The sequence below is a fragment of the Pantherophis guttatus genome, chromosome 3 (assembly GCF_059756535.1).
Source record: "Pantherophis guttatus breed Tessera chromosome 3, ASM5975653v1, whole genome shotgun sequence".
In the NCBI taxonomy this organism is placed as follows: Eukaryota; Metazoa; Chordata; class Lepidosauria; order Squamata; family Colubridae; genus Pantherophis; species Pantherophis guttatus.
The window spans coordinates 988,368-1,010,536 of NC_142065.1; the positions used below are offsets into that span (position 1 = coordinate 988,368).

General features: G+C 53.3%; 1 protein-coding gene across 1 annotated transcript; it reads left to right on the forward strand.

The window, feature by feature from the left end:
* The first annotated feature begins 1,242 nt into the window (after positions 1–1,242).
* On the forward strand, positions 1,243–20,343 carry LOC117669616 (matrix metalloproteinase-9-like). Its single transcript, XM_087888859.1, has 9 exons — positions 1,243–1,604; positions 4,169–4,476; positions 13,610–13,783; positions 14,492–14,665; positions 15,372–15,545; positions 17,642–17,815; positions 18,571–18,837; positions 19,429–19,695; positions 19,947–20,343. The coding sequence occupies exons 1-9, from the start codon at positions 1,243–1,245 to the stop codon at positions 19,994–19,996; spliced, it is 1,950 nt and encodes a 649-aa protein (XP_087744985.1). The 3' UTR covers positions 19,997–20,343.
* The last annotated feature ends 1,826 nt before the right edge of the window (positions 20,344–22,169 follow it).

Here is a 22,169-nt window from a genome sequence, read left to right on the forward strand (position 1 = left end):
TGGTTACTTCTGCCTCAGTTGCCAAGCCCTTCATCCAGAGAGAGACAGCCACTGTGGTTCCCGCTCTCCTCATGGAGGGGAGGGAGTCCAGGAGGAAGAGAAAGGGTTCTGGTAGCACCTTTACGGTGGCCTCCATCTGTAGAAATTGAACCAATAAAAAAATAAATGTACCCACTGGCCACAGATCCTGCACACATTGTTGGGTGCCCACCTGGCTGCTCTCTTTCCTCCTTGCCAGGCATACAGAGAAGCTGTGCCAGTCCCATCCACCCAAGGAGCCAGCACAGACATGGGGGGAACTTGCTGGAGTGTCTCCCCCTCCTCATACAGGAGCCCATCACCTGTTTTGCCAGCTTAACTGCGTCTGGATTCTCACTCCTCCCACAGACGGATAGTGAATCTACCTGTTTTTCTGTGTTCACACTACACACTGGATCTTAAACTAACCACAGAGCAACACACAAAGCCACAAAAATTAATCCAAATTTCTCCAGCTGTGGGACGCACTGGCCGAGGAGCCCCCAACCTTCTAACTAGACCAGGATGGCCAAGGATCAAGTGGAGAGAAGCTGGCTCAAAAAACCATCTCCGGTTCTCCCCCTCTTCCATGGGGGGGGGGGGGGAGATGGGAGGAGGGTCCGTGGCTGATACAGCCTTCCACCCCCTTCCCTCTCCCCGCGGACCATAAAGGGCCCCGCCGGCCGTCGGGCTGCAGACGGCTGTGCTGGGCTGAGTTTGGCGCTACCCGCAGGACCCGAGAGCGGAGAAGGAGAGACGAATCCGAGACCCTCGCCCACCTCGCCTCAGCAGCCATGAGGGTCCCAGCCCCGACCCTCCTCCTCCTCCTCCTGCCGCTCCTGCCGCTGCCCTGCTCGTGGGCCGGCCCCAGGAAAGGGAAGGGCAAGAGCCCCGTAGTCTTCCCCGGGGACGCGGTCAGCCGCATGACGGACCGGGAGCTGGCCGCCGTGAGTCTCCAAGCTGCGCACTCTGGCGGGTCCTCCGCTGGGCAGAGCCCCCCCCCGCCTTTCGTACTCCGCGAGAGCGAGATAGAGACCGAGCGCGGCTCTCCCTCCGGGGCGCCCGGTTGCCTCCAGTCCCCACTGGCGCTCCGCTCGCCCGACCCAGGTCAGATGGCGCGAGTGCGGGCGCCGTTGCGGGAAGCCAGCCCCGCCAGCGACTCCCAGCCGGCTCTTCATTCGGTGCCAGTGCCTGACTGGAGACCCCGCGGGATCCGCTCACGGGATGAGGGTTGGGGTCAAGGCCAAGACAGGAGATCAACCAAGCTCCAGCCCCGGCCCCGTCCGCCCAGCCGCCGCTTGGCTCCCTTCCCCGGCCGAGAGCCCCCCGCTAGCGCCCGCTCCTCTCTCTCCGCAGCGCTACCTCCAGCTTTGCGGGTACTTGACGGCGACCAACCCCGGGGGGCAGGTGAAGCTGAGGACCCCCGTCAAGGCGATGCAGAAGCAACTGGGCTTGCCGGAAACAGGGAAGCTGGACGCCCCCACCCTCACGGCCATGCGGGCGCCCTGCTGCGAATTCTCGCACGTGGCTCTCTTAAAGACCTTCCAGGACTACTCCAAGTGGAACCACACAGCCCTCACCTACCGGTGAGCGAGCGGGCAGGCGCCGTCGGCGGGTCCACGGCCCCCGTGGAAGACTGCAAGCGGAGGGGACCCCAAGATTCCTGGGGGGCATCAGGTTGGGGAAGGCTGCCCTCCCCTGAGGCAGATCTTCACTTTCCCGGGGATGTCTGCGCGCGCGCATGAGGAGGGGGCTGGGGCAGGGCGTGCTTCAGGCTGCCTGGCACATTGGCAGCCTCTGAGCCTCCGCTCTTTGGCAGGGTGGTCGACTATTCCCCTGATCTGGACAGCACCAGAGCTACAGTTCTGTGGGCGTGGCTTGGTGGGTATGGCAGGGGAAGGTTACTGCAAAATCCCCATTCCTACCCCACTCCAAGGGAAGGATATTGCAAAAGCTCCATTCCCACCCCACTCCTGGGGAAAGGTTACTGCAAAATCCCCATTCCCTCCCCACCCCACTAACCTGCTTTCCTCCCTTCTCCTGTGCAGGGTAACAAAAGAAGACCCAGCCAATCAGCTGGGACTCAGGAAGCAGAGAATAGGTGGGGGTCGGGCCAGTCAGAGGTGGTATTTGCCGGTTCTCCGAACTACTCAAAATTTCAGCTACCGGTTCTCCAGAACCTGCTGAAACCAGTGGTGGGTTCCTCCTGGTTCACCCAGTTCCACCGAGCCAGTAGCGGTGACGATATGACATCACTGAACCGGTTCTGCCCCCACCCCCGCGTTATTCTTACCTTTTATTTGGCCCCACCCCCAATCTATTGCTGCCTCCTGAGTCCCAGCTGAACAGCTAGAAGGAAAACAACTGTTTAAACTCTTGCCCAGGGGCTTCAAAGGGCCGCCCTACAGCTGATCACTGTTAAAAGGCAGTGTGGTGGTAGACTGGTACCTCCAGACTGGTGCCTCTACTCCAATGAGTAGACCGGTGCCTGCAAAAATAAATGGGTAGACCGATACAGCTCTGCAAGCAGTTAAAAGCCTGGTAGACCAGTACCTCTGCAAAATCCTAAAGAATTGTCACATGACCATCAAGCCACACCCACAAAATAAGCCACGCCCACAGAACCGGTAGTAAAAAATTTTAGAACTCACCCCTGGTTGAAACGCACCGCTCCTCACCTTCCACCGCCAGCAGGAGGGGGAGGGGGACATTCTCGTCCAGTTTGGAGGTGAGTTGGAGGGGAGGAGAGGGTTGAGGGCAGCTGGGGTTGCCCCTCCTCCCCCTTGTGCCTGAAGGCTTAGAAGAATTCCAGCAAGGCCCATTTTGAGGATGATGAGTTCTGGACACTGGGCACGGGCATCGGTGAATTGGCTCCCCTTGCTGGCTGCTAGAGAATGGGAATGGAATAGGAAATAAAATAGAATGCAATAGGGAGTAGGGAGAGGAGAGGAGAGGAGAGGAGAGGAGAGGAGAAAATAGAATAGAATGGAATGGAACGGGAACAGGAACCAGAGCTGGAAGGGATCGTGAAGGTCTTCTAGACCAACCCTCTGCTCAACCAGGAGAACCTATACCCATTTCAGACAAGTGGCTGTCTAATCTCTTCTTAAAAGCCTGCAGTGATTGGATTGATCAGGATTGAAACTCTGGTTGCTCCACCATGTGGGGGGGGGAGATGGGAGGCAGTTGGAAGGGGGCACCTGGCTTTGGAGAGCTGAGCTGCGTAGACCCTCCCAGGGGGAGAAGCAAAAAGCTGGAGGGGGTGGAAGCAAGCAGGGAGAATCTAACCAGGGCAGGTGGGGGGGGCTTCTCAAAGTGCCCCCCTCAAGCAATTTGCTTCTGAGACCCCTGACCCTTGTTTAGTCGTGAGCCACTTAGACTCACTGCTGGCAAGATGGCTGCAGTTATTTATATTAAATATAAATTTAATAAATAACAAGGGGAACTGAGCTGCCTCCCAAGGGAAGACAATGTGGGAAGCTTGGTTCCCTGCAATTATTGGGGGAATTCCTTTCTCCTGCCTGCTTTGCTAGTCCTCTTCACTTACGAAGGGAAGAGCAATGGGAAGAAATGTGTTTCCTCCTTTATCTTCGGGGGCAAATCTTACCAGGGATGCACCACTGATGGGCGCACAGATGGCTACCGCTGGTGCATGGCCACTGCCAACTTCGACCAGGACAAGAAATACGGCTTCTGCCTGAATAGATGTACATGGGATCGGGGGCATGTGGTGTTCAGGAGGGGGTGTGGTGCTCAGGGACCCTCAGAGCTGGCATTACCAAGGGGGGCTGCAGCTGCAGAGCCCACAGATCAGCCCTGACTGTCTCCCATTCAGCTTTGGGACATGCCCCCCCCCCAAGGCTCCAGGGGGGTCCTGCTCATCTGGGGGTCAAGGCTGACCTCTCCCTATCCCCTCCAGACACAGACACAGACACAGACACAGACACAGACACAGACACAGACACAGACACAGACACACCCCAAGTGTGTTGGGAGGACTCCGGCAGCCCAGGAGAATGGGTTCCCCCTTTCCTCAGAAGGGGGAAGGGCAGTGAGGGGAGGATGATGACCCAGGGGCCACAGGGATTGAGGGTCCTACACAAGACTTTGAAAGCTGTACCCAGGTCCAGCGTCTGTTGTTGGTTTGTAGCTGCAGAGACCACACACCAGCCCTGGATGTCTCCCGTTCAGCTTCGGGACCTGACCCCTCCAAGGCTCCAGGGAGTTCTGCTCGGCCGGTGAAAAAGCTGCGTCCCAAGGGTGGCCCCTCCGTATCCCGTCCAGGCCCAGCTGTGATTGGAGGGAACTCCCAGGGCCAGCCCTGCTCCTTCCCCTTCAAGTTCCAGGGCCAGATGTACAGCAGCTGCACCACAGATGGACGCGCCGATGGGAAGCTCTGGTGCGCCACCACCAGAGACTACGATGCAGACTGGAAGTGGGGCTTTTGCCCTGACCAAGGTATGGGGGAAGCCCGTCCCTCTGCCCTCCTGGTGGCGAGGACTTAGCACACCCACCCGCAGGGCATGATAACTGAACCGTTACCAACACTGAGTGTAGCCCGAGTGCTGCATGATGGGGTGAGCTCCCGTTCCTTCCTCCAGCTCCTTTCCATCCAGCAATTCAAAAGCAAGCAAATATGAGTAGATAAATAGGTATCATTTCCATGCGCCTTTTTTTTTGAAATATTTTTTTATTTATTTTTAAACATTTAAACATAAAATACATCTTTTAAGGGCAAAGGTTTGGTCCGGTATTGAATAAGTACAATTGCTCACACTTCTTTAACCAATTTGATTCCAAATTTCATCCATTTACATCTTTAAAAAATAAATCAAATCAACATTTTTTTTAATCATGCATTCTAACATCTTATTCTAAACATTTAGCATTCTATTGTATCACCATAAATCTTAAATCCCGAATAAACACAGCTCCTTTTTATATACAATCTTTCATTTCCAAATAGACACCATCTTAAATTTTTTCCATTGTATCAATCATTGTTCCATATATATTCCTTAATCATAAGACCCAATTCATCAAATCTAGATTTTAACCTCTATTGAATTACAATTTCCTTTATCTTATCATAAAATACACTTCTCTTTTTACATAAAAACACTTCAAGATCAGTTCACATTATCACTCATTCCATGTTTCCATCCATAATTTTATCTAGTTCCCAGCCTACTTAATTTTAATTATTTGATCATTTTCCAGTGTATTCTCCATTACTCCTAGATCTATTATCTTGCTGGTTCACAACTGAATTAGCTGTTTTCCAGCATATTCTCCTCCACTCCTCTCGCTGATTACCAGTATATTCTCCTAAATCTATCTTTATTTATTTGGCTGGTTCACAGCATTTTGATTTAGCTGTTCTCCAGCATAGTAACCCCAGACCTGCTAGGGGGTGGCCTATTTCTGCTGTCCCACTTTGCTGCAGGAATCCGGAGGCCCCATTGGAGACGGGCTGTAGATTGGGGGTATAAAATGCTGGAAGACCTGGAAGACCTGGGGAGTGGGAGAGGTTGGAAGACGGCCGAGGGTTGGCCTTGGGCTGCCTCAGGCCATTCCCCCCTCCCCCCTTTTTTGTTGGCCTGTATAGGCCTTATCATGGTCACCACCCCAGCTACTTTCTGCCTTGCAAGCCATCTCCCTTCATTGCTTTCCATGTGTCATCTGTTCCCTGGGTTTACTATTCTGCCTTCTAGACTGGCTCTATTCCACCTATGCCCTTGATGGTGTGGAGAAAGGACAATTCTGATATGGATTCTGAGGGAGTCCGGTTCAACTGCCGTTTCCCTACCAGAGTGGATAGACTATCGAATCTCTCCATAGCCAACTCCATCGGCTAGCCATCGTGAGAGGATGGCCTGGAGAGAGCACCTTCTGAGTTTTGTTGAAAAGGCACGAGACTTCTTCCACTGTCGTGAGAGGACAGTGGAGCCCGTTTTTTTCCATGTCTTGAGTTGCTGCCTCTCCATGCCCTAGGACGATTAGACTATTCTATGGAACCTCAGCCAGAGGATGCTTCACCCTTCCCGGTTCTTGATGCACTCGGCCGCCGAACTCCTTGCGCTGCGAGACTCCCCCCTCTCGCAGGCCTGGCCCTCCACGCTATCGAGGACCTATCTTGATGACGGATTTTGGAATCCCGAGAGATGGCATGCAGTGAAGAGGGGGTTGAGGGGTTTTTTATTTAAATTTTTAAAGAAAATTTTAAGGGGACCCGGGAAGAAGGGAGGGGGTTGTGAAAGTGGACCTGGGGGGGTCCAGATAGCTACTGAGCGGGGTGACAGGTTGATGGGCTGCAGCAGAGGGGTCAGGAAAGAAAATTTATCCGGGGAGCAGGGGGATAACAAGAAGGGCAATGCAATTGAAATAATGAGTGGGAGGGGCAGGTATGACGGGCGCAGGGGACCATATCATGTGCCGGGGGTGCGCATACGCTGTTTACGAGCAATTGCGCACTCCAGTCCCCAATGTGCGTCTCGTGGCCTGGGTTGTGCAGAGTCTCAGGCCCAGGGTCCACGGCTGATGTTATGTAATGCCAGGTCGGTTGTCAATAAAGCCCCCCTCATCTGTGATCTTATATTGGAGGGGGGTGCGGACCTGGCAGGTATTACGGAGACCTGGTTGGGCCAAGAGGGGGGGGGGTCCCCCTCGTTGAAATGTGCCCACCAGGTTTCCATGCATTTCATCAGCCAAGGGCCCAGGGGAGGGGTGGGGGAGTGGCGGTGATTATTAGGGAGAGTCTTTGTCTGAGGGAGACCACTGTTCCTCAAATAGCCGGATGTGAGTCCCTCTGTGTGAAGTGGGGCCGTGGGGTGCAGATGGGTTTGCTGACTGCGTACCTGGCTCCCTGCCACGTGGCAGCGACCCTACCCGAGCTACTCGACGTCATCGCCGGGGTGGCGGTGGATACCCCCAGACTTATTGTCATGGGGGATTTCAACCTTCCATCCGCGGGTGAGACGTCAGAGGTGGCTCGGGAGTTCATGGCTTCCATGACGGCCATGGACCTGACCCAGTTAGTTCAAGGCCCCACTCACATAGGAGGACACACTCTGGACTTGATTTTCATCTCTGGTCAGTGGTTGAATGATCTTGGTAGAGGGGACTTAGACATTAAACCCTTGTCATGGACAGATCATTCGCTCCTTCACTTGGACTTTCCTACCGCTTCCCCCTGCCGCAGGGAGATGGAACCGACTAAATGGTTCTGTCCCAGGTGCCTGATGGATCCAGAAAGGTTCCTGACGGAGCTTGGGCCGTTTCCTGAAACTCTGACACACGACTCGACTGAAGAGCTGGTGGCCACCTGGGAGAGTGCAGCCGCCGGAGCTTTGGATCGTATCGTGCCTTTGCGGCCTCTGACCCGATGCCGATCTCAATTGGCTCCTTGGTTCTCTGAGGAGCTGAGAGAGATGAAGTGTCGGAAAAGACGCCTAGAGAGCATTTGGAGGATTAGTCATTCTGATTCCGACCGGACACAGGTGAGGTCTTATATCAAGACCTACCTAGTGGCGATAAAAGCGGCAAAATCTAACCATTTTTCCGCTCTTATCGCATCTGCAGAGAACCGCCCAGCCGCCCTGTTTAGGGTGACCCACTCCCTTCTTCAGGGGGGAGTGCGGGAGGATCCCTTGCAGGGTCGAGCTGAGGATTTTGTGCAATTCCTGCACAATAAAGTCGCTCGGATTCGGGAGGGCTTGGACTCCGACTGGGTGAGTCCGGGGGAGGAGACGAGGGTAGGTCTTGAGAATATTATCTGGGAGGAGTTTGATCCTGTGGCTCCCGAGGATGTGGACAGGGTTCTGGGTAGGATTAGTGCCGCCACATGTTTATTGGACCCGTGTCCCTCCTGGTTGGTACTGGCCTCCTGGGAGGTTACACGAGGCTGGCTCCAGGGGATTATAACTGCTTCTCTGAGTGAGGGTGCCTTTCCCGCCGCCTTGAAAGAGGCGGTGGTGAGGCCCCTCCTCAAGAAGCCTTCCCTGGACCCGGCTGAATTAGTTAACTACCGTCCGGTCTCCAACCTTCGTTTTGTGGCGAAGGTTGTTGAGAGTGTGGTGGCACGACAACTGCCCAGGCACCTGGATGAAGCTATCTATCTAGACCCGTACCAGTCGGGCTTCAGGCAGGGGCACAGCACAGAAACGGCATTGGTCGCGTTGGTGGATGATCTCTGGAGGGCCCGGGACAGGGGTTGCTCCTCTGTCCTAGTCCTATTAGATCTCTCAGCGGCTTTTGATACCATCGACCATGGTATCATGCTGCAGCGGTTGAGGGGGTTAGGAGTAGGGGGCACCGTTTTGCGGTGGTTCTCTTCCTTCCTCTCCAGCCGCTCACAGTTCGTGTTGGCAGGGGGGCAGAGGTCGACCTCGAGGCATCTCGCATGGGGAGTGCCACAAGGGTCGGTCCTCTCGCCTCTTCTGTTCAACATTTATGTGAAGCCGCTGGGTGAAATCATCCGTGGTTTTGGGGTGAAGTGTCACCTGTACGCTGATGATACTCAGCTGTACATCTCCACCCCAGACCACCCCAACGATGCCCTTGATGTGATGTCTCGCTGCCTGGAGGCTGTGCGGGTCTGGATGGGGAGGAACAGGCTCAGACTCAACCCATCCAAGACCGAGTGGCTGTGGCTGCCGGCGTCCCGATATAGTCAGCAGGTGCCATCGCTGACTATTGGGGGTGAATCTTTGCCCCCCACAGAGAGGGCTCGCAATCTGGGTGTCCTCCTGGACGCACGGCTGTCTTTAGAAGAGCATATGACGGCCATGGCCAGGGGGGCCTTTTATCAGGTTCGCCTGATTCGCCAGTTGCAGCCCTTTCTGGACCGGGACGCCTTGCGCATGGTCACTCATGCCCTTGTCACCTCCCGGCTGGACTATTGTAATGCTCTCTACATGGGGCTCCCCTTGAAGAGCACTCGGAGGCTCCAGCTGGTCCAGAATGCGGCCGCGCGGGTGGTTATGGGCGCAACCCGTTGTGCCCGCGTGACGCCCCTCCTGGGCGAGATCATCTGTGGTTTCGGGGTGAAGTACCACCAGTACACTGATGACACCCAGCTGTACATCTCCACCCCAGACCACCCCAACAATGCCCTTGAAGTGATGTCCCGGTGCCTGGAGGCCGTACGGATCTGGATGGGGAGGAATAGGCTCAGGCTCAACCCATCCAAGACCGAGTGGCTGTGGTTTCCGACGTCCCGATATAGTCAGTTGACGCCATCACTGACTATTGGGGGCGAATCATTGCCCCCCACAGAAAGGGCGCGCAACTAAAACCCTAAAAATTAAAATACCCCAATTTAAAATTATTATATTGACAGCCCTGCCTGGCGGAACAACAGGGTCTTCAGTGCGCAGCGGAACACCCGGAGGTCGGAGATCTTACGTATTTCCGGGGGCAGTTCATTCCACAGGGCTGGGGCTCCCACAGAGAAGGCCCTCCCCCTGGGTGTCGCCAGCCGACATAACTTGGCTGATGGCACCCTGAGGAGACCCTCTCTGTGGGAACGGACTGGTCGGTGGGAGGCTATTGGTGGCAGAAGACGGTCTCGAAGGTACCCGGGTCCTATGCCATGGAGCGCTTTAAAGGTGGTAACCAAAACCTTGAAGCGCACCCGGAAGACCACTGGGAGCCAGTGCAGCTCGCACAGGAGAGGTGTTACATGGGAACGCCATGTCGCTCCCATTACCACCCACGTGGCCGCACTCTGCGCCAGTTGGAGCCTCCAGGTGCTCCTCAAGGGGAGCCCCATGTAGAGACCGTTACAATAGTCCAGGCAGGAGGTGACGAGGGCATGAGTGACCGTGCATAAGGAGTCCCGATCTAGAAAGGGGCGCAACTGGTGGATCAGGCGAACCTGATGAAAAATCCTCCCGGTCACGGCCATCAAGTGCTCTTCTAAAGACAGCCATGAATCCAGGAGGACGCCCAAGTTGCGCGCCCTTTCTGTGGGGGGCAATGATTCGCCCCCAATAGTCAGTGATGGCGTCAACTGACTATATCGGGACGTCGGAAACCACAGCCACTCGGTCTTGGATGGGTTGAGCCTGAGCCTATTCCTCCCCATCCAGATCCGTACGGCCTCCAGGCACCGGGACATCACTTCAAGGGCATTGTTGGGGTGGTCTGGGGTGGAGATGTACAGCTGGGTGTCATCAGTGTACTGGTGGTACTTCACCCCGAAACCACAGATGATCTCGCCCAGCGGCTTCACATAAATGTTGAACAGGAGGGGCGAGAGGACCAACCCTTGCAGCACCCGGCATATGAGGGGCCTCAGGGTTGACCTCTGCCCCCCTGTCAAAACAGACTGCGACCGGTCAGAGAGAAAGGAGGAGAACCACTGCAACACAGTGCCTCCCACCCCTAACTCTTCCAACCGGTGCAGCATGATACCATGGTCGATGGTATCAAAAGCCGCTGAGAGATCTAACAGGACCAGGACAGAGGAGCAACCCTTGTCCCGAGCCCTCCAGAGATCATCTACCAACGCGACCAATGCCGTTTCCGTGCTGTACCCGGGCCTGAAGCCCGACTGGAATGGATCCAGATATGGCGCTTCATCCAGGTGCTGGGTGAGCTGTTGCGCAACCACACTCTCAACAACCTTCACCACAAAGCAAAGGTTGGAGACCGGACGGTAGTTTACCAACATTGCCGGGTCCAGGGAAGGCTTCTTGAGGAGAGGCCTCACCACCGCCTCTTTCAAGGCGGCGGGAAAGTCACCCTCACCCAACGAAGCATTTATAATCCCCTGGAGCCAGCCTCGTGTCACTTCCCGGGAAGCCAGCACTAACCAGGAAGGACACAGGTCCAATAAACAAGTGGTTGTGTTCAGTCTGCCCAGAATCCTGTCCACGTCCTCAGGGGTCAGATTCAGAAAGACTGGCCCTCCAACTACTCTCTAGGCGTCTTTTCTGGCACTTCAACTCCCTCAGCTCCTTGGTGAACCAAGGAGCCAATTGAGATCGGCGCCGGGTCAGAGGCCGCAAAGGCACGACCCGATCCAGAGCTCCAGCGGCCGCCCTATCCCAGGTGGCCACTAAGTCTCCAGTCGAGGCGTGTGCCAGAGCCTCAGGAAATGGCCCAAGCTCCATCTGGAACCTGTCAGGTTCCATCAGGCGCCTGGGGCGGAACCATCTTACCAGCTCCGCCTCCCTGCGGCGGGGTGCAGCGGTTCAAAGGTCGAGACGAAGAGAGAGTGATCAGACCATGACAAGGGTTCGGTAACTATATCCCCTATCTCAAGATCCCTCGACCACTGTCCAGAGACAAAAACCAGATCCAGCGTCTTTCCCCCTGTGTGGGTAGGGCCATGAATTAACTGGGTCAGGTCCATAGCTGTCATGGAAGCCATGAACTCCCGAATGTCATTCAAACATTTAATCATTATAAACATTTCCATGTTTAATCAAAATATTTTATTTTTCTTGTCTCACAACCAACTATATTCTATTTCTTCTTTTTCCCATCTGTCTAAAGCTGTTCCTTTTCAAGTTCAATGTTATCAGAGTTAAAAACTCTGTAAAGTTTTGGTCTTTGTAGCATCTATTCCGTATATGGTATCATCGTCTCTTCTTTATTGCCGCATCCTTTTCTTTTGTTGTTGTGCCTGCTAGTTCAACTTTAATAGTTCTATTTTATTTCTTCTTTCTTTTCCTCCATAAAACCACCAATAGGCAGATTAGAAATCCCCAGAGCAATCCTCCTTGGTTGTTTTCAAAATAATCCAATTTAAGTAGCTAGATACATTGTTTCTCTTTCAAGCCAAAAGCAATCCACATTTTAGACTTTCACTTCGTCACGGCAATCCTCCATTTTATCCATTGTATAATTGTCCACTTGTCTTTTCTTTTCCTCTCCACTCCTGCTTATTGCCTCTTCCCTCTTTCTTTCTTCAAAAGTAATCAATTCCATTTTAGAAAAGTTTCAAAGTTTTATAACTTTACAGCAAACAGTCATTCCAAATTGGTCAGTAATGAAAATAACTCCTTAATGGGTCTTTCCCTCCTGTTAATTGCTTTACTGAGTCTTCTTGCCCCAATAGTCCGTAGCCGCTGTTTAAGGCTAGGGGCTCACTTGTATAAATCCATATTTCAAGTGCTGTTCCTGCCTGGGTTAGGTCTCACTTACCTGGCTTCCAAACTCCTCGCTCTTTTTTCCTCTTTCTTCCTCCTGCTTCTCCGGTTGGCCCCGGCTTCAAGGCAGTCGCCATGGCGGCTGCTCCCCCGCCGCTGGCGCAGAGGACTTCCTCCGGCCCCGAGGAACCTGCCCATTCCTTGGGCCGTCCAAGGGATCCCTCTCTTTCCCCCTGTCCTGCCAGGACACGGTAGGTCCACAGACCTGTCGGTGACGGCTCGACAGTCAGGGATTCCGTAGGACTCATTAGAGCCCTGCCATTTTGTCGACTGGATCACCGCGGTGCCAACCGGAAGTCCCCATTTCCATGCGCCTTTGACACACACTTTTGCTGACCACATGGCCACAGAAGAGTCTTCGGACAACGCTGGCTCCCTTGGCCAGGAAACAGATGAGCACCATGCCTCAGAGTTGGGCATGACTGGGCAAGAGAAAAATTGGCCTTTTCTTTTGCACATGCACGCACATGCACACAAACACACACACACCCCAAGTGTGTTGGGAAGACTCTCTGGCAGCGCAGGAGAATGGGTGCTTACATCAGAAGGGGGAAGGGCAGTGAGGGGAGGATGATGACCCAGTGGCCACAGGTTGAGGGCCCTAGGCAAGACTTTCAAACTGGACCCTGGTCCATCCTCTGTTGCCGGTTTGCACTGCAGACCCCACAGTCCAGCCCTGACTATCTCACGTTCAGCTTTGGGACCTGCCCCCCACAAGGTTGGACAGCCAAGAAACAAATAGAGGAGGGGAGACGTCAGGCCAGAGTTGTCACTCAAGACATACGTGACTATTCTATTTCCTATTCTGTTTTCTCTCCTCTCCTCTTCTCTTCTCTCCTCCCCTCCTGTCCCCTATCCTACTCTACTCTACTCTTGTGAGGAATGGAAGGATTTATATTCTTTGGGGACAAATGCTCATTAGCACTCTTTGTTTTGTTTCTCCAATGTAAAGTCCTGCACGTGTCTCACTGCATTGTGCTACATATATCACATTGCTCCATTGCGGTCAGGGTGTTATATCCTTGGGGTGGACAAGCTTCGGCGTTAGTTTATTTTTGCATATAAAGTGCGAATAGATATATTGTGTTGGTTATATTTAACTTTGCACACACACCATGTACACGTACACACCAAGTGTCTTGGGAAGACCATCCGGCAGCCCAGGAGAATGGGTGCTTTCCTCCGAAGGGGGAAGGGCAGTGAGGGGAGGATGATGACCCAGGGGCCACAGGGATTGAGGGCCCTAGGCAAGACTTTCATACTAGACCCTGGTCCATCCTCTGTTGCTGGTTTACAGCTGCATAGCTCACAGACCAGGCCTGACTGTCTCCCATTCAGCTTCAGGACCTGCCCCCCCCCCAATGTTCCAGGGGGTCCTGCTCGACCGGTGCAGCAGCTGGGGGCCAAGGCTGACCTCTCCCTCCCCCCTCCAGGCCCAGGCGTGATTGGAGGGAATTCTCAGGGCAAGCCCTGCTCCTTCCCCTTCAAGTTCCAGGGCCAGATGTACAGCAGCTGCACCACGGACGGACGCGCTGATGGGAAGCTCTGGTGCGCTACCACCAGAGACTACGATGCAGACTGGAAGTGGGGCTTTTGCCCTGACCAAGGTAAGGGGGAAGCCCCTTCCACTGACCCCCTGGGAAACTGGCGGGAGGGGACTCAGCATATCCACCCACAGGGCACGATAACTCAGCTGTTACCAACACTGAATTGGTCAGCTGACAGCCCAAGTGCTGCACGATGGGGTGAGCTCCCGTTCCTTCCTCCAGCTCCTTTCCACCCAGCAATTCGAAAGCAGGCAAATATGTGTAGATAAATAGGTGCCGTTTCTATGCGCCTTTGACGTACACTTTTGCTGACCACATGGCCACAGGAAAGTCTTTGGACAATGCTGGCTCCCTTTGTCAGGAAACAGATGAGCACCATGCCTCAGAGTTGGACATGACTGGTCAAGAGAAAAATTGGCCTTTTCTTTTGCACATGTGCGCACATACACAAAAACACACATACACCCCACATGTGTTAGGAAGACCCTCCGGTAGCCCAGGAGAATGGGTGCTTTCCTCCGAAGGGGGAAGGGCAGTGAGGGGAGGAGGATGACCCTGGGGCCACAGGGATTGAGGGCCCTAGGCAAGACTTTCAAACTGGACCCTGGTCCATCTTCTGTTCCTGGTTTACAGCTCCAAAACCCACAGACCAGCCCTGACTGTCTCCCATTCAGCTTCGGGACCTGACGCCCCACAAGGTTCCAGGGGGTCCTGCTCGACCGGTGCAACAGCTGGGGGCCAAGGCTGACCTCTCCCTTCCCCCTCCAGGCCTGGCCGTGATTGGAGGGAACTCCCAGGGCAAGCCCTGCTCCTTCCCCTTCAAGTTCCAGGGCCAGATGTACAGCAGCTGCACCACAGATGGACGCAGGGATGGGAAGCTCTGGTGCGCCACCACCAGAGACTACGATGCAGACTGGAAGTGGGGCTTTTGCCCTGACCAAGGTAAGGGGGAAGCCCCTTCCACTGACCCCCTGGGAAACTGGCGGGAGGGGACTCAGCATATCCACCCACAGGGCACGATAACTCAGCTGTTACCAACACTGAATTGGTCAGCTGACTGCCCAAGTGCTGCACGATGGGGTGAGCTCCCATTCCTTCCTCCAGCTCCTTTCCACCCAGCAATTCGAAAGCAGGCAAATATGTGTAGATAAATAGGTGCCGTTTCTATGCGCCTTTGACGTACACTTTTGCTGACCACATGGCCACAGGAAAGTCTTTGGACAATGCTGGCTCCCTTTGTCAGGAAACAGATGAGCACCATGCCTCAGAGTTGGACATGACTGGTCAAGAGAAAAATTGGCCTTTTCTTTTGCACATGTGCGCACATACACAAAAACACACATACACCCCACATGTGTTGGGAAGACCCTCCGGTAGCCCAGGAGAATGGGTGCTTTCCTCCGAAGGGGGAAGGGCAGTGAGGGGAGGAGGATGACCCTGGGGCCACAGGGATTGAGGGCCCTAGGCAAGACTTTCAAACTGGACCCTGGTCCATCCTCTGTTCCTGGCTTACGGCTGCATAGCTCACAGACCAGGCCTGACTGTCTCATGTTCAGCTTCAGGACCTGCCCCCCCAATGTTCCACAGGGTCCTACTCGACTGGTGCAACAGCTGGGGGCCAAGGCTGACCTCTCCCTCCCCCCTCCAGGCCCAGCTGTGATTGGAGGGAACTCCCAGGGCAAGCCCTGCTCCTTCCCCTTCAAGTTCCAGGGCCAGATGTACAGCAGCTGCACCACAGATGGACGCAGGGATGGGAAGCTCTGGTGTGCCACCACCAGAGACTACGATGCAGACTGGAAGTGGGGCTTTTGCCCTGACCAAGGTATGGGGGAAGCCCCTTTCACTGACCCCCTGGGAAACTGGCGGGGAGGGGACTGCAACCAGTTTTGGTCACCATACTATAAAAAAGATGTTGAGATCTTGCAAAAGTTCAGAGAAGAGCAACTAAGGTGATCAAAGGCCTGGAGACTAAACCATACGAAGAATGGCTGCAGGATTTGGGCAGGGCTAGTCTAAACAAAAGAAGAATTATGGGTGACCTGATAAGAAAGGGGCTACTACAAAGAAGAGGCGTCCAAATTATTTTCCAAAGCATCAGAAGGCAGGAAGTAAGAAGGAAAAGATGGAAACTAATCAATGGAATTCAGGAGAAACTTTCTTACAGTGAGGAAGATTAACCAGTGGAACTGCTTGCCTCTGGAAGATGTGGGTCCTCCATCCCTGGAGGTTTTTATGAAGAGACTGGGCAGCCCCTTTTCTGAAATGGTCTAGGGCCTCCTGCTGGAGTAGGTGGTTGAACTAGAAGACCTCCGGGGTCCCTTCAGCTCTTTTCTGATTAACCATCAGCACTCAATGTTAGAGTTTGCAGCAATCCAACCAGCAGACAAGTAAATAATTCAGCAGGATTCATTTATAAAAGAAACTTCTTTATATACAATACCATACAGCAGAAGCCAGAACCAGAACCCATGGCTCTCGGACACCAAACGGTTCCCATTGGCTGACTTGTTGTTACGGCTATCCCAGCTCATAATTTCTCACACACTGACCCTCAAGGAACCACAACAATCAAGGCAGACCAGCCCTAGGTAGAGCCGCCATGAAGGCCTGGAAAAGGTATCTTCAGATGTTACGATGCTTCTGGACCAAAATCAGGATCTGGCAGGCAGGTTTCCCACGACCTCTTTTACGAGCAAGGAGGACAGTGTCTCTTGTGAGCTTTTGAGCTTTGGGCTTTGGTGAAGACTCCCGAAAAGACGGTGGACAGCCAAGAAACAAATAGAGGAGGGGAGATGTCAGGCCAGAGTTGTCACTCAAGACATACATGACTATTCTATTTTCTATTCTATTGTCTCCTCTCCTCTCCTCTCCCCTCCCCTCCCCTCCCCTCCCCTCCCCTCCCCTCCCCTCTCCTCTCCTCTCCCCTCCCCTTCCCTCCCCTCTCCTCTCCTCCCCCCTCCTCTCCTCTCCTCTCCTCTCCCCTACTCTCCCCTCCCTCCCCTCCCCTACTCTACCCTACTCTGGTGAGGAATGGAAGGATTTATATTCTTTGTGGACAATTGCTCATTGGCACTCTTTGAGAGTCATTGAGGCCACTTGGAGGATTATCTGTGTCCTCAGCATCACCTGAAGACTGCAAATAGGTGTGTAGCCTTCTTGGAACTGCTGTATGGACTGCGTTGTAAACAGAAGATGGGTGGTGTTGTAACACACACACACAAACACACACACACACATACCCCACTGAGAAAGGGTTGTTCAATCTTAATGTAGATGGTGTCTTTGACCCCTTTTTCAATAGAGTGGTTCTCTCTATCAGAAAATGGATTTTGCTGTCTTCAAAAGAGTGAAATGCAGGTGGATTGCTAAATCTTGTTCTGATGGTTTTTTTCTCCCAGGTTGTGCCATGCATTTGGCAGTGGTTGTTTTGTTTCTCCAATGTAAAGTCCTGCACGTGTCTCACTGCATTGTGCTACATATATCACATTGCTCCATTGCGGTCAGGGTGTTTTATCCTTGGGGTGGACAAGCTTTGATGTTAGTTTATTTTTACATATAAAGTGTGAATTGTGTTGGTTATATTTAACTTTGCAAACACACCACACACACGTACACCCCACATGTGTTGGGAAGACCCTCCAGTAGCCCAGGAGAATGGGTGCTTTCCTCCGAAGGGGGAAGGGCAGTGAGGGGAGGAGGATGACCCAGGGGCCACAGGGATTGAGTGCCCGAGGCAAGACTTTCAAACTGGACCCTGGTCCATCCTCTGTTGCTGGTTTACGGCTCCAAAACCCACAGACCAGCCCTGACTGTCTCCCATTCAGCTTCGGGACCTGACGCCCCACAAGGTTCCACAGGGTTCTGTTCAACCGGTGCAACAGCTGGGGGCCAAGGCTGACCTCTCCCTTCCCCCTCCAGGCCTGGCTGTGATTGGAGGGAACTCCCAGGGCAAGCCCTGCTCCTTCCCCTTCAAGTTCCAGGGCCAGATGTACAGCAGCTGCACCACAGATGGACGCAGCGATGGGAAGCTCTGGTGTGCCACCACCAGAGACTATGATGCAGACTGGAAGTGGGGCTTTTGCCCTGACCAAGGTAAGGGGGAAGCCTCTTTCACTGACCCCCGGGACACTGGAGGGGAGGGGACTCGGCACACCCACCCACAGGGCACGATAGCTCAGCCATTGAAGACTCGCTTGGCATACAGCCATGCTGGCCACAGGACCATGGAGAATGTTTTTGGACAATGGTGGCTTCCCAGCCAAGAAACGGAGAGGCATCCTGTGCCCTTGAGTCAGACAGGACTGGACAAGGAATCCTTGATCTTTATGTCTATGGAGATTCTCAGTCATCCAGGTCCTGGTTGCTCCAAAAATGCTTTTGTAAAAGGCAACTGGCCTTTCTCTTTTTCTTCCTTGAAGACCTTTTGCTTCTCATCCCACAAACTTCTTCAGTTCTGACTGAGGGGCTTTTCTATAAGGTTGGATAAACAGAGGCATAGAATCAGGATCACATGAAGTACTGGTGCCCCCTTTATCAAACCCTAGTAAGGCCACACCTGGAATACTGCAACCAATTTTGGTCACCATACTATAAAAAAGATGTTGTGATCTTGCAAAAGTGCACATGTGCGCGTGCACATCAAGTATCTTGGGAGGACTCTCCGGCAGCCCAGGAGAATGGTTGCTTTCATCAGAAGGGGGAAGGGCAGTGAGGGGAGGATGATGACCCAGGGGCCACAGGGATTGAGGGTCCTACACAAGACTTTCAAAACTGGACCCTGGTCCATCCTCTGTTGCCGGTTTGCAGCTGCAGAGCCCACAGACCAGCCCTGACTGTCTCCCATTCAGCTTCGGGACCTGACCCCTCCAAGGCTCCAGGGGGTTCTGCTCAGCCGGTGAAAAAGCTGCGTCCCAAGGGTGGCCCCTCCGTATCCCGTCCAGGCATGGCCGTGATTGGAGGGAACTCCCAGGGCAAGCCCTGCTTCTTCCCCTTCAAGTTCCAGGGCCAGATGTACAGCAGCTGCACCACAGATGGACGCGCCGATGGGAAGCTCTGGTGCGCCACCACCAGAGACTATAATGCAGACTGGAAGTGGGGCTTTTGCCCTGACCAAGGTATGGGGGAAGCCTCTTTCACTGCCTTCCTGGTGGGGAGGACTCAGCACACCCACCCACAGGGCATGATAACTCAGTTGTTAACAGTTGGTCAGGTGACAGCCCGAGTGCTGCACGATAGGGTGAGTTCCTGTTCCTTGCTCCAGCTCCGTTCCACCCAGCAATTTGAAAGCAAGCAAATATGAGTAGATAAATAGGTATCATTTCCAAGTGCCTTTGATGTACACTTTTGCTGACCACATGGTCGCAGAAGAGACTTTGGACACTGCTGGCTCCCTTGGCCAGGAAACAGATGAGCACCATGCCTCAGAGTTGGACATGACTGGGCAAGAGAAAAATTGGCCTTTACTTTTGCACATGCGCACACATGCACACACCCCCCCAAGTGTGTTGGGAGGACTCTCTGGCAACCCAGGAGAATGGGTGCTTTCATCAGAAGCAGGAAGGACAGGGTGGGGGAGGATGTTGTCCCAGGGGTCGCAGGCATTGAGAGCCCTATGCAAGAGTTTCAAAGCTGGACCCTGGTCCAGCCTGTGTTGCTGGTTTGTGGCTGCATAGCACACAGACCAGCCCTAACTGTCTCCCATTCAGCTTTAGGACCTGCCTCCTACAAGTCTCAAGGGGGTTCTGCTCGGCCGGTGAAACAGCTGCGGTCCAAGGCTGGCCTCTCCGTCCACCCTTCAGCCACCACCGTGTTTGGAGTCAACTCCCTGGGCCAGCCCTGCTCCTTCCCCTTCACATTCCAGGGCCAGATGTACAGCAGCTGCACCAGAGAGGGACGCACTGATGGGAAGTTCTGGTGCGCCACCACCAGCAACTACGATTCAGACAGGAAGTGGGGCTTTTGCCCTGACCGAGGTATGGGGGAAGCCCTTTTTACTACTCCCCTGGGAAGCTGGGGGGGGCTGGAGCAGGGGGGGCCCCTGGAGCGGGGGGGGACTGTCGCTCATTCATGTACAGAAGGACGGAGTGCCTGGGGGGCATTGCATTTTGGGTGTGGACACGCACGCTTTTGGCACCCGAGCAATTAAAGTTTAGCCATCACTGAATTAGGTTTTTAAAATAACAGTTGGAATTTATCTCACCCAGTTTCAATGCTCTGTCCACAGAGCGCTCCAACAGGAATCTTATGGTCCCAGTTTTCACAGCTTGTGAGTAGCCAAAAATGGCCATCCTCACTTCTGCTGTTCAGGAAAGCTTTCTCCGGACATAATGAGGAAATTGAGAATTCCATGAGGTCGACAAAGCGCCTCTCCTTTCTTCACCACCCCTCCAAGGTGGCTTTGATGCCGTAAGTTCTCCCGACAGCAGTTGCTGGATAGATTTCATGGAGCTCAGCAGAAATCCAGCTGTTCTTGCCTCGACGTCAACCAGAAGTCTGCACTTTGTCACCATCTCTGACTGGCTGCCATACGGCCCCCACTTTTCCTCTTGAACCTCTCTGGATTTCATTTCTTTGTCCATGGCTTCTTTCCACTTTACTTGTTTAAATTTAGGTAATGCCAATACTGCTTTATAGTTTCTTGGCTCATACCATACATTACACACTTTTCCTGGCAGAATACCTGTCAGGTGGAATCCTATTGTTCCATCGCTCTGACCTGTGTGCCATTGACTGCTGCTGTGTTTCAACCCAACAGCTTTTTCAGCTTCTCCTACCTGAATGCTGACATCGTCACCAAGTGAGTTACCATCACTAAGCGAGTTACACTCACTAAGTTGATCACCATCACTAAGTGAATCATTCGAAAAATTTGCATCAATTCTTTTTCAATTTTATTTATTTTTATTTTATTTTATTAAATTTCTATACCGCCCTTCTCCCGAAGGACTCAGGGTGGTGAACAGCCACGAGATAAAACACATAAATACAAAAAATTTAAAATGAATTAAAAACGAATTAAATAATTTGGCTGAATTTAAAATACCCCATAATTTAAAACAAATTAAAATTTATATTTAAAAAATTTAAAAAATTTACATTTAAAAAGGGGAGAAGATTTAGGCCAGGCCAGGTAGATGGAACAGGAAAGTCTTAAGCGCGCGACGGAAGGTGCGCAGATCCGGGATCCTCCGTATCTCCGGGGGGAGCTCGTTCCAGATTGTAGGTGCCCTCACAGAGAAGGCTCTCCCCCTAGGGGCTGCCAGTCAACATTGTTTGGCCGACGGCACCCGGAGGAGCCCCTCTCTATGGGAGCGTACTGGCCGGTGGGAGGCTATTGGTGGTAGCAGGCGGTCCCGTAGATAACCAGGTCCTAAGCCATGGAGCGCTTTAAAGGTGATAACCAGAACCTTGAAGTGCACTCGGAAGACCACCGGGAGCCAGTGCAGCTCGCGCAGGAGAGGTGTTACATGGGAACTCCACGTTGCTCCCATAACCACCCGTGCGGCCGCACTCTGCGCCAGTTGGAGCCTCCAAGTGCACCTCAAGGGGAGCCCCATGTAGAGAGCGTTACAATAGTCCAGATGAGAGGTGACGAGGGCGTGAGTGACTGTGTGTAGAGAGTCTCGATCTAGAAAGGGATGCAACTGGCGGATCAGGCGAACCTGATGAAAAATCCTCCCGGTCACGGCTGTCAAGTGCTCTTCTAAAGACAGCCACTGGGTCTTGGATGGGTTAAGCCTGAGCCTGTTTCTCCCCATCCAGATCTGTATGGCCTCCAGGCACCGGGACATCACTTCAAGGGCATCGTTGGGGTGGTCCAGGGTGTAGATGTACAGCTGGGTGTCATCAGCCTACTGGTGGTACTTCACCCCGAAACCATGGATGATCTCACCCAGCGGCTTTACATAAATGTTGAACAAAAGGGGCGAGAGAACCGACCCCTGCGGCACCCCACATATGAAGGGCCTCGGGGTCGACCTCTGCCCCCCTGTCAACACAAACTGCGACTGGTCAGAGAGAAAGGAGGAGAACCACCGTAATACGGTGCCTTCCACCCCCAACTTTTCCAACCGGTGCAGCATGATACCATGGTCGATGGTATCAAAAGCCACTGAGAGATCTAACAGGACCAGGACAGAGGAGCAACCCCTGTCCCAAGCCCTCCAAAGATCATCAACCAACGCGACCAATGCCGTTTCCGTGCTGTACCCAGGCCTGAAACCTGACTGGAACGGATCTAGAATTTTGCTCTGCAAAGCTTGCAGATCTTGAAATCACTATTCTTTGCTTCCATCGCTAAAACAATAGCTGTTGGAACAGTGGTTCTCAACCTTTGGGTCATGACCCCTTTGGGGGTCGAACAACCATTTCACAGGGGTCACCTAAGACCATTGGAAAACACATATTTTCAATGGTCTTAGGAATAATTTTATGGTTGGGGGTCACC

Bases quoted from the DNA above. Each gene is read 5' to 3' on its own strand.
- LOC117669616 (XM_087888859.1), top strand. From the start codon at position 1,243: ATGAGGGTTGGGGTCAAGGCCAAGACAGGAGATCAACCAAGCTCCAGC. The intron at 14,666-15,371 runs GTAAGGGGGAAG...TCCCCCCTCCAG, and splicing joins GGGCTTTTGCCCTGACCAAG to GCCCAGCTGTGATTGGAGGG. The intron at 15,546-17,641 runs GTATGGGGGAAG...TTCCCCCTCCAG, and splicing joins GGGCTTTTGCCCTGACCAAG to GCCTGGCTGTGATTGGAGGG.